This window comes from Cyprinodon tularosa, unplaced genomic scaffold (assembly GCF_016077235.1).
Source record: "Cyprinodon tularosa strain WSP-4 unplaced genomic scaffold, ASM1607723v1 ctg32, whole genome shotgun sequence".
Classification (NCBI taxonomy): Eukaryota; Metazoa; Chordata; class Actinopteri; order Cyprinodontiformes; family Cyprinodontidae; genus Cyprinodon; species Cyprinodon tularosa.
The window spans coordinates 1627645-1640239 of record NW_024039030.1 but is presented as its reverse complement, the minus strand read 5'-3'; the positions used below and the strand labels follow the sequence as shown (position 1 = coordinate 1640239).

At 39.9% G+C, this 12595-nt stretch overlaps 1 protein-coding gene across 6 annotated transcripts in view; it reads left to right on the top strand.

Annotated features, from left to right (window-relative positions):
- Nucleotides 1-7239: 7239 nt before the first annotated feature.
- mark1 (MAP/microtubule affinity-regulating kinase 1) overlaps nucleotides 7240-12595 on the top strand; it is a 53668-nt gene continuing 48312 nt past the window's right edge. For 4 of the 6 annotated variants that reach the window (XM_038292918.1, XM_038292915.1, XM_038292916.1 and 1 more), the window contains exons 1-2: nucleotides 7241-7556; nucleotides 12262-12462. In XM_038292918.1, coding sequence (XP_038148846.1) covers nucleotides 7506-7556; nucleotides 12262-12462 — 252 coding nt within the window. In that variant the 5' untranslated portion in view covers nucleotides 7241-7505. Of the gene's footprint in view, nucleotides 7557-12261; nucleotides 12463-12595 lie in introns of all 6 variants that reach the window. The other 2 variants (XM_038292913.1, XM_038292917.1) reach the window with 2 other exon arrangements.

Genomic DNA, 12595 nt, shown 5'->3' with positions numbered 1-12595 from the left:
GCATCAGTTATGATAAGACTTTGTAATTATGACTTTAATGTCTACTGAAATTCCTCTTGGCAAATTTATTTTAAACATAAATTGTATCATAAATCTAATTTGAGGTTTGGATCATTTATGGAATAACTCCTAATCTGAAACAGGGTACATACAGTAGATTGCACTGGATTGTTATGAGGGGCTGGGGCTTGCTATAAAAGCCAGAAGATGTTTCTATGTGCATTCAACTAAATTTGGATTAAAATTTTCACATCTGATTCACAAGAAGGTGAGTTTCATGTTTTGCAACTGTTTTGCAAAACAGAGATAAAAAAAGAGTCTGTGCTGGAACACTTAAATAAATACAGTTAAATATCTTGTGGTAAAACACATGCAGCACTACTTAATTAGTAAACATGTTGGTTCTAAACTAGATCTCCTTTTGCCTTTAGCACAATCTTAAGTTTTCATAGATTAGATTAAACACAGCATATACCGTAATCTATCCATGCTCTATATTGAAATAATAGCATGCAACAATCTCATTATTCTTCAGGAAGTCACCATTAGATGAGCATCCATTCTGCAAAGAACTGACATAAATCAACAAGAACAATCAGGTGTCCTTAAGCATTTAAACAACAACCAAGGAGGACAAAGCCTAGACAATATCCCACATGGCACTACTTACATATTGCCAGTCTGATCCGTTTATAAGAGGAAGATTGGACCGGTGCTTTCATGTTGTTTTATGATATATCCTGACCCTAACATCTAAATGTTGCTTCTGAAATTTAAGTTAATGTGTCGATCTTCTGTCTAATAAAATATAGTTTTTTAAATATGGTATTATGCAAACATTGGTTGCGACAAGAGGTTATTTGGGCCACTGTGCATTTTTAACATCTTAAACATTTTATCCTATTATCCTCAGGAGAAAGTAAGGCGTTTTTATCTACCCAACTGCTTTAATATCATTCTCTGTAAATCAGTGAGATGGGTGTTCTTGAAAACCCCATACAGCTGCAGTTTTGAAAAAAAAGGTGTTGGGAGCTGGAGAAGTTCCACCTTTCTCCAGCAGAGTCCGCCGTGGATCCTCTGAGGGAGCCTCCTGCACAGCTGCAGTTCATCAAGATTATCAGAGGATCCACTACTTAAGCTGTCTTCAGACCTTGCCTCAATGCCGCAGTGTTGTTCCAGTTGGTCAGCGCTTAAGCCTAGATCCTCAGTGAAACTTATGACTTTGAATCCAGCCTCGATTCTAACCATTGTCTCTGTCTTCCAGGAAACCAGTGTCTCCTCTGAGAAGCTCAGGAAGAGCTAACCTGCCGAGCCGACCCTCTGAGCCAAACCTGAAGAATCCTAGAGAACCTCCAAGCAGCTCAGGGCTAAGAGCTGGAAAACCTAAAGCCAAGGTCTGTGCATTACTAGAAGTGAGACGCTGAAGCAGCTAGCGGACTCTGCTGATGAACCCCTCTCCAGATCCAACAGAGACTCTCCCAAAGCTAAACCTCAAGAACCCTCAAGGTACAATCAGTAGGCTTCAGGAAATCAAACCTCTGTTGGCAACGCTAACTGAACTGTCTCTCACGCAGACTCAGGTGAACCAGTATCCAGGCCCCGAACCCGAACCAGTACATTCTGTGTGCTTGAGCAAAATAAACTTGTTAAACTTTCGTCCCTGTGTCCGTCAGTGGTGTTCTGCATACTTGGGTCGCTTTTAGTGAACCCATCATGACAAAAGGGACCATCCAATCTGTCACTCACAAGCTCCTTACATTGAATGTGCCTTAATTCTCAACTCATTGCGATGCTGAGTTTGATCTTTAGGAACCATGTTTAGATATTCAATTGGACTGAGTTCCTGTTGTGTGATTGGTTGATTAGCCATCACTTCATGTAAGTGTATTACATATAAGAAAGTATTATTAAAATCCTTTATTTTCTTAGAGAAGGCTTTTAGAACAATGATTAAGTAATGAATAGAAATCATTAATGTTAGTTTTTGTTTTTGTTTGCCATGAACAAAATAAGGAAATCCTTGATATTTCATATCTGCACATTTGAGTATTCCCATGCATTTATATGTTTCCTGTAACTTAAATACACAAGAAATAACAACTGTGTTGAGCTTACAGACAATCTACTATCATGACAATGCTGGCAATGTTGTTTCCCACAGCTTTGCAGGATGTGTGCAACATTTTTACCCACTGGAGTAGCTTGTCCCACTCTGGCAAATCTGACTCAAAAACAGGGAAGTATGGTAAACTGCCAGTACTGACAGATGCTGCACCGTTATCTCTCACATAATGACTTTAGCCCCTTCCCCCTCCTTTTTTCCATCTTTCTTCACTCACCCCCCCCCCCCCCCCCCCCCCCCCCCCCCACCCCCTGTTCTCCACAAATATAGTTAACTGCATGACCATCAGCCATGAATGGCTGTAAACAGCTGCCTCCTTTTTTGAGGGTTGCTTGTGAGAGCATGTAATTGAATTTGGCCCAGGGTGTACATGCACTCATTAAACCATTGTCAGTGCCTATTACAGCACGTTCCATGGCAGTGCAGCTCAGGTAGAGAGTGCAAGTCCCAGGCATGAATTTAGAGAACTCAGAAAGAACTCTTGGTGAACTTGATTTCAAAATGTATTCCCTGCAAGTTTAATTTCTTAAGCAAAGTGTATGATTTTATAGAGATATAAATCAGGGTTTGTATTAATAAATCTAAGCTGAGCTGTAACAAAACACAGGATGAAGTATTTGTTTGGCTGGAGCACTTTTTGCAGGATTCAGTTGTTAGGGATCAGTGGGATCATATCTGCTATGCTGGGAGCTGATCCACTCTGGCATCAGATGCAGAATTCCAAAAATGCCCAATCAACGTGCCTAGCGGCGGTGTCGAAATCTTTCTGTTTTTTTTCTTAGCTGAACCATTTCTGATTGCAAACCAGAAAATGCTATCAACTCAACACAATCTCAAGCTCAGCATGTCAAAGCATTCCAGGACTACTTTGCTGTTGTGTGGGAAAGGTTTTTATAATAAATTAGTTCAGAGACGGTGGGGAAGAAAAAGCTTGAGATTCCTCAGAACCACAAAACAGACATAATGATTTCAGTGGCTTTCAGGTCCAGTATCCATCAGTTATTGTGACCAATCGTGTCACGCTGTGTCCATTGTTGTGGTCTGGGGACTCTCTGCTGTGACAGACCAACCATCAGTCATGCAATGAGTAGTAGCAGCAAGGTATTCCTGTCTGTTCGAATTCCATATTAAGAATAGAAAAACCAAGAAAAGCTGAGATCTAATATGCAAGACTCAACAATGGACATCTCAGGCTATTTTCTATCATAATATAAACAATCCTTCAGATTATTTGATGATTTGTTAAAAAGACAATGAGAGCAGAAAGCTAAAAAGGAAATCAAGGATTTTTGACCATTGGTACTGTTAAAAAGTTACAGTACAAGGCCTTCATCCCAATCCTGCAGCAGATAACGCTTTTGGTAGCTTCTCCTTAGGATAAGTACAGATTAAATCCAGACAGAGGCTGAGGCAAATGGGTAGTCATAGGTGACATAGCCTGCTCACATCTTCAGTTGTATGCAGGTTTGGCTAACTCAGTATGGCAAACAGATGATTATTTACATCCATATGGTGATCTGGATCATCAATAAAATTCAAAGGATGGTTCCTTAGATTCAGGTGAACCTTTGGTAAAAAAATCATTAAAATCTCTTCATAACATTTCAAGTTTTTCTGAAAAGACAGACACACACACACACACAAACTCTCCTAACACTCCTTGGCGGAGGTAATTATAATGGATTTGACTTGTCTTGCCCTATATACGTATAATGATGTTATTTCTTAGCTTACTTGTTGGGCTTAGATGTAAAATATGGATAGTAGTTGATAAGTAACAATAAAAGATTTTAAAACTCAGTGCATTTGATAACAAAGATAACAATAACACAAAAAGTTTTAAATTTTTTTGCTTAACTTTCTCAATAAGAGTTTGTGTGAATTTCTTAAGATATGAGAAATTTAAATGGTTTCTCAGCTTTTATTTGAAATTTTTCCTGTTTTTTATTTTAATTTTTACCTATCACTTATATTATTGTCCTCCTATGTGTTATAAACTTATATATTTTTTTCTCATTTATAGTTGCATTTCCTACTTTCTTGACTCATATGATATTGTGTCTTTTTCTAATAATTTGATGGGCCCTTGGCTGGTCTTTGGCTGGTCCCCTACAATTCCTTTTTAAACATCAATATTTGTGCTAAAATATTCTTTCTGTCATGAGTTGTGGACATTAAGATCTGAAGAGAAGCCCCATTTGTTGGTCAGACCCTATAATTTAGTGAAAGGGTGGAGTCAGAGTAAAAAAAATATGCATGCCCAGGAGAGGGAGGGCATTGCTCCAGCGGCTGGAAGTTGGAGGGGATTCTGCTGGGAGTTGCAGGGAATTAAGCTGCCATTCAGCTGGCATTTGACATGGAAGGGCAATTTGAATAGCTGTTACAGTATGCTAAAACAAATCCTCCAGCCAGGATGGAATATCTGCCTCCCTGCTGAAGATGTTTGGAGATCAGCTAACCGGCTGATGGTGCCTGATGGGTGCCTAGTTTTTTTTTTTTTTAAATCATTGTATTGACACACATTTCCATCTCTCTTAAAAATTTTACATAAAAAAAATCAATACAGACGTACCTAATAATCATAATTACTGGGGAATAATGACTGTAGGCCCATAGCTCTCAGCCTCGCATAAGGTTAAATGCCAAGAAAAACATACAATGTCTCTACTGAAAACGGATATCAACCCACTCGTAGACCTTTACACTTTGCATATAGATTGAATGAAGGTTCTGATGAACTGATGAATCAGCCTCCCTAACTTGGCTTTAACATATCTGGATGATTCCAAGAGCTATGCCTAATTACAGTAGCAGCCATTCAAAATGGCGCTTCCCAGTCAAACGCCAGCCGAATGACAGCCAACGTCCAGCCACTGGAGTGACCCTCTCTTTCATATTTTCTTACTCTTACTCCACCCTTTCACTGAATTACCAGGTCTGACCAGAAGATGACACTTCTCTTTAGATCTTAATGTCCGCAAATCATGATAGAATGAATATTTTAGTACAAAGATTGATGTTTTAAAAAGGAATTTTAGTTGACCAGCCAATGACCAGCCAAGGACCCAACAAGGAAAATGGGGAAATTTTTAATGGCTACTACTGTACCTGCTGTTGATTTTGGCTCAGCTTTCAATACATTACCCATACATAACACCCAGAGATTCACAAAATGGATATCAACCCTCTCATGCTTGCATGCAGAAGGTGAAAGTTAATAGCTCTATTTTTGACCCAGTCTGCACAGGTGGACCACAGATCATTAGTGCCTCAGTAATCTTCTCATTTTAGCCCACTCTAGACTAAAATAAAATTTAACTTTATTGTCATTACACTGTCACAAGAACAAAGCAACAAAATGAACTCTTTGCATTTAACCCATCCCTTTGGGGAGCAGTGGGCTGCCAATGTGCAGCACCTGGGGAGCAGAGTGGGGTTAAGGTTCTTGCTCAGGGAGCCAGAGTGCACGCTGTGGGGATCGAACCGAGTACTTGCAACCTTCTCACTGCTCTAACCACTAGGCCAACACCCATAACAACCCCTAATAACTCTTATATTGACAAACCAATCCTCAGCCCGTTATATAATGATGGCAAGTTTAAAGTGACCTAATTTGACAGTAACCACCTTGTTATAAACGTTGAACCACAGAAGAAAAAGATTTTTGGCCCCGATGCGGTTGGTGACCACAAGCACTGATCATTAATTAAACTGCGATCGGACAGGTCGGCTTCTACAAGTACCCAGAGTTTTAGACAGACAATAATAATCTGGGTTCAGAATTACAGCAGAGGAATTACTGCCTCAGAGTGTAAAATATCCGGCCTTGCCTCCCACCAGACAGAGTCTGAGAGCTGTGAAACTAGAACAAACCCCAGCAAAAGTTATTAGTGACAAATATCATCAGTCCATCCAGACACTCTATAAATGAATGCTAAAAATTGCACAAAAGAAACCTGTCTGGTCCAATCCATGCTCTTCATTTGGAGTATGAGCTGCATGCTCTCATCAGACAAAGGATTCTGGAGAAATGCTAACTAAAATGAGGAAAAAAAAAATGTGTTCCCCTTTAAAAACTGTAAATAAAAAAGCTAAAAAAAAAAGTGGGACGGCTGTTTTATTGATACTGCTGTAATTGTTGTTAAATACTTTATAATAAACTTTTAATATCCAGGTTTCTCTCTATTTCTAGTGTTTTTGATCCTAAATAGCTGTTTACAGTTTAAATATTTTTTTCATTTTAAGAAATGTTGTGCCTTTTGGTGTTCCCCTGAATTTATAGAGCAACTTCGTTTGCTTAAAGCAAAATTACCTTCAGGGTCTATAAAAGTATGCTGAACTGGACTGTTCACCTTCAAATGAGGACCTGTTGGCTCCCACATGTGTGTAAACAGCCTGACACCTAGTGGACGGATGGTGACAACACTACTGGATGGAAAGCGTAACCACACCCAGAAATCAACATGTGACCACTTCATTGATAAAAGGACTATATCTACCTTCTTGATGTGGATAGGGGATCTGTTTTTGCTGTTTGTTCACTCACAGATACATTTTTTATTCACAGGCAGACAACAAGTGGAAGATGCAATGCTGAGGTAGCCCAACAGGTGGCAAAATCTGCACGGTTTACAATATGAGTTAAACTTAATCCCTGAATTAGGCATCTGTGGATAGACGTTTATACAATTAAGGGTGCATGGATAAAAAAGGGAAAAAAAACACGAGCTGAGGATCAAGATTTAAGAAATAAATGCAATTCATTCCAAACATGATAAAGATTATTTTAAACTCCAGTATGCAAGTAAGAATACAATCATTTAAACATCCAGATGTTTTATTGATTGTTTAAAGATGAAAATTCTGCTCTAAATGGAGGGACACTGTTCGGAATGAGCACTTAATTGTTTTCTTGTGACTTGAATGGGGGGCAAACAAAGGGGATGTGTGTATGAGAGGAAAAAGAGGGATTCTCCATCCTTCCTGGTGGGAGGTTTTTAGATGAGCTGCGCAGAGCCGTCCAAACAGACGCATCTTCCTGGCCTATCCCTCCTCCTCCTCCTCCTCCTCCTCCTCCTCCTCCTCCTCCTCCTCCTCCTCCTCCTCCTCCTCCTCCTCCTCCTCCCCCTCTTCCTCCCTCCGCTCTGTCGGTCTCTCTCTTTTTTTCCTCCTTTCCTGTCTGACACTAGTCCACCTGAAGGGGAAGCACAGAAATCGGAGAAGAAAATCCGACGCGTCCGCCGGGGTCCATCGGTGCGCGCAATGCTGCGCTAAAAGCCTGCCGCTATCCGGGGATGTAGAGAAGGGGACAGAGGCACCGCGCCGCGCCGTGTCCGCTCTGCCCAGCCCGCTGCACCGCTGAGCGGCCTGCGAGCCTCACAAGATGTCGACCAGAACGCCATTGCCCACAGTGAACGAGCGTGACACCGAGAATGTGAGTCCTTTTTTTTTTTAAAGGGATAAAGCAGACAGGAGGCAGAACAAAGCTGTCCGGGATTAGGATGTTTCTTGTTTTTAGTATTCATTGGAGCGCGCTGTTAATGGCCTCTGGGAACTACAATGTTGCAGAGCGACAGCACCAATGATCGTCAAAGGTTAGGGGTTGATTCCTTCTCTGCTTTTGGGAGTAAAAGCATGAAGCTCAAGTTAAGCAGACTAGAATAAAGGTGCAGCTCTGGATGTCCTAGTTTCTCCAGCACAATAGCCCTAAACAACGCACTGCGTCAATGGGGCTTTAACGCTGGAGCGCGTCCGTCCTTTGAGGGGTTCCTCCTGCTGCACCCTTGCAGCTTTGGGTATTTTCTGTTCCTCAACGTCAGTATGTGTCGGTAAACTGGGGTCGGAGGGGGGGAGGAGGTTGTTGCCCTACTTTTCAGTCGCAGTAGCATCGCAATGTGCTATCCATCACCCATTGGGCCCTGTTGTAACAGCACACTCAGAGAAAGAGGAGAGGAGGAGGGAGCGTTACAGACAGGCTTTTATTAAGAGACATCACTGAAATCACGAGAGACCTCTCATTGTGAAGGAATGTTTCTCTTCATCTTGATCACAATAGATCTTCTGAGATGATCTCACTTGAGGACATGAGCCATGTTTGCTGGCACAGGCTCATGGAGGCTCCTCTGATGTTCCCTGGACACTAAAGCTTCCCCCTTTACCATATTGCTGAAACAGACTCTGGAGGGTTTATTAAAAGGCCTGGGTGATTTAACTAGTTTTTTGAGGAGACTGGATTTATTGGGGATTTTTCCCCTTTTGATAATCTCTTGTATTTGGTTAAGCTTTTACCTGCCAGTGCAAATGTTGGGCTTGTCTGAAAAACTGTAAGTAAAACATGCAGGTGACTGACCCTTGAGGAGTGGACATGTTCCCCAAATCGAGCGTATTCACTAACAGGTAGAATGCCAAAATGAAAATATTAAGTCATCTCTTTTCTCCTCTAAAGGGTTTTATATCTTTTTTTTTTTTTTTTCTTAGGTGTACTAAAGTGAACTATATGCATATAAATGATGAAAAATTGTATTAAGCCCTGCAGTGTTCATATTTTCTGAAATATGTGTTGTTTTCTGTTGGTATTTTTCTCATGCAGAAAAAAAGGCTTTGTTTCATTGTAAAGCCTCCATTCCCTTTGTGGGTGCCGCCCAATTTTATGGCTACTTGAAGGGCTAAAGAAAGCCTGAGTTGCCCGAAAAACACATTTTTGATATTTAGTTTTTGCCTAAAATTTATTTTACTTTTACTTCAACTTTATTTTTCCATGCAAACTGTTTGGGAACCAGCTCACTTACATACATGACCCGGCCAAGATGTTGCATGAATGAATAAAAAATGAACAGTACCTGTCACTGTGCAGATTAGAAGCTAAAAGAGCCACTTCATCTTAGCTTTCAGTAAAACATGATAGTGTTTTACCTAATAACGAGGTCTGCTTATTGTTTACTGGACAGTTGCAAAGTCAAGATACAGTAGATGCTTCCTAGAGGAGGCATGTAATCACAGTACTGCATAAAAAAGTGACAGACGCTCTTCTTTTTTCCAACATACACAGGATTCGCTTCTCAGAGAGTAGCATTCAGAAGGATTTCTAAAACATGTATGAATCAATTGAGATGCCACTTTGGAAGTGATTGTAATTGAAATATAGTATAATTTAAAGCTATAAAAAGTAGTTTTTTTGCCTAGTATTATGCACTTTTACTGCTGAGTTCTTACTTGCTAATTTGCAGCCTAATTGACTGCAGACAGTTTTTACTGAAAACATCTTCACTTATTTTTTCCTCAGTCACACTATCCTCACCACAGAGCATTGTTGTCAGAACTGTAAAGGCTTATATATTTTCACATGTTGGAAAAAGAAGTCAGCTATAGTCTAAGCTGAAAGAAAGTCAATGTCTGTCAACGGCTAACTTCCTGGTGCCTCTCAATTTCAGACCAGAGGCGTTTTGCTCATCAGGGAGTTGAAAACAAATAAGGAATGCATTTTCCTTCAGCAGCATAGGAACATAGCTTAACAAACTCTCCTTTACATGATTATATTTCCTCTCAGACCATTATTAGATGCATTGCTGAGCACAGTTAGGTTTCCATAATGCATCAGCTGCTAATGTAAATGTCTGGAAAAAGCTGCTCCCACAGACATAGATTGCTAGGTGGCTATTAAAGCCTGGTCTCAGCATCACTGGAAACAGTCAGCCAGGCTACTCTGCTCCTCTACGAGTCAAGCTCACAGCCTTGTAGGGCAAAATAGCAGCTAAACTGCATTGCATAAGACGCCATTACTTAGAGAGGTGAGTGGCTTTTAGGCGAGCAATAAAGAGGCATCTCTCCTCTCGTGTTCCTGTTACTACGCATTTGCTTCTAGGCATGTGTGTGTTGCTTCTTTTGTACGACCTCTGTGAGGACAGAATGTCATTGGGCTGGGACAAGTGAGACAACATTTGTACAGTAATCAAACACGACAACTGTCACTTTATATGTATTGTTTACTTTATTTACGGGCTTTGTGGCCAAGTGTTTGTGTGAAGAGCGTAGACCTTCGCTGGCTTCTTTTCAAAAGTTTCGCCGTCTGTTTTATTTACAGCAAAACTGACAAATGAATGCCTGCCTCATAGGTCGGACTGTCTGGATGCAGGCTGGCTGAGGTGATGCACACACCCTGCAGGGTGTAGCGTTTCCCCAGTGAAACAGGAACACTGCAGCCTGGGTAACCCAACCACGCTTTATTCTCTGGTGGGGTTTGATGCTGAGGAGTGGAGGATCATGGGATCTTTGACCTGGACTGACATCAGCAGCTGTTGTAGAGGAGAAGAAGCTGACCAGAGGGGACTGCGCAAGGCCTGCACCAGTGCTGCATTCACAAACAACTGTTCTTCGTTCACCTTCAAATCATGTCATGAAAGGGAAACTTTGGCCTTGGAGATGCTAAAGTTGTTGGTTGTTGCTGCTTATTTTGAAAGCGTAGGCGTCTGTGATCTTCTGTTAAGACTTGCTCTGAGTGTGATAAATGATTTTATGGATTAAATAGATGGTACTTGATTTTCTTGAGTCTTTTCCTCCTTAACCAAGTCTTAACCAGTTAAGTTTGGGTCTATATGCTTACTATAATTTGGATTTCTATAATAATTAGAAAACAGTGTGAAATAAAGATTGCAGAGAATGCTGACAACAGATGCCAGTAGAGACTTATAGAATTCATTTTTTCCATGTCTTTAAAATGCCTCCAGTATAAATTTTTTGAAATATTTGCTTTAAAAAAACAAAAACTACATATAACCCACAACATCAATCAATTAAATTCAGTTCAATTCTGTTTATTTATATTGCCCCTATTCACAACACATCATCTCAAGGCGCTTTGCAGTCAGTGCACGTTGCATATAGTGACAATTGCTGTAATCACAGATTTTAATGTATATTGAAATATCAAAAAACATTTTAAAACTAACATAACTGATAATGAATGAAATTATATTGTGATATACTGTGTATATTGATATTGAAATATTGTCCAGCCCTACTTGAACAAGTTGCATTAGCGGTTCTACCATCATATAAACATCAGACCCCATCTTAATCCTATACCTGATATTTAAAAATAATGAATTATTTAAATGCAAATCAGATTTGCAAATGTTTCTAAATCTTTTAGTTTTGTTAAAGGTGTTTGCTTTGCTGAACATTCATCTTTTAAATGACGTCATGTCTGACACTCATTGCTGATTCTAATGGTGTTTTGACTCCTAGTTTTAGTGACAAGATCCACAAAAAAGAGAGACGTTTTAGGGATAAAGCAATTAATCGGATTAATGGATTATATAAATAATTGTCAACTAATTTAGTAATCGATTTAACGTTAACTGGAGTATAGAGAATCTAAAACATGCCCTTAGCAGACAGAGCGACCCAATTGGAGCAGCAATTGTACCAAAATCGTAAAAAATATGTAAACATTTTGCATTTAAGAAAAAAAAAAAACGTATTATTATATTTGTAAACAGTTTTCCGTTTCTAGTGTTGATGTGTTGTAGCCTTTTACTAGAGGGAAGTGTTTATTCAAAGTTAAAGTATTTCTGTAGGCGGACATGTTGTCAAAACATCTAAATGTGCTTGAAAATAAAACTACAGATTTTTGACAAGTCGTTGGAATTTCCTAACCTACTGACAGTCATCATTTCAGAACAGTGAAGAGACCTCAAACAAGCAGTGAGGGACGATTAAAGGCTAATCTTTAAAAAAAAAGGATCTGTGGACTCCAACAAAGTGTTCAAAAGTTGCTACTCTAAGTACTTGCCAAACTGACTACACAGTTTACCATTTATATTCCAGATGTTAGACGGGGTGTACTCTGGAGTCAATACTTACATGTTTTGATGTAAAGCAGAACAGAATATTAAATGGGGTCAAACCTATCAGCACAGCATTTCCCAAATCATCACTGTCAATGCTCTTAAATAGTTGAATTGTTTTTTTCTTCTTAGTAACTTTGTTTCCAGCTATGACAAGAACTACTTTTATTAAACACATTAAACTGGTCTGTGGTGATTACATAGACTAGTATACTTTAATGTAAGCTTCTTAAACCAAACTTGCAGGGAGGGATTTTGGATTTTTTTTCATCTGGATGTGTGCCTTACTTGCAGCACTCGTCGGTGGACGGCTTCGTTGAGCCCCCAGCTCCCCCTACAAAGTCTGCGAGTCGTCACAGCCTGCCGCGATGTCGCAGCTCTTTCACGTCCACAGACGAGCAGCCTCATATCGGCAACTACCGCCTTCTTAAGACCATTGGAAAGGGGAACTTTGCCAAAGTTAAGCTAGCAAGGCACGTCCTTACTGGAAGAGAGGTGAGCACATTTTACACACATTGTTACATGCATATGTCCCTGACTGCTTTATTGCTCCAAGTAGTGATTTAACATTTCAATCTGTGCTGTTTTCGTTTTCTAATATATTCAGGGTATCATAGCAAACATCAAA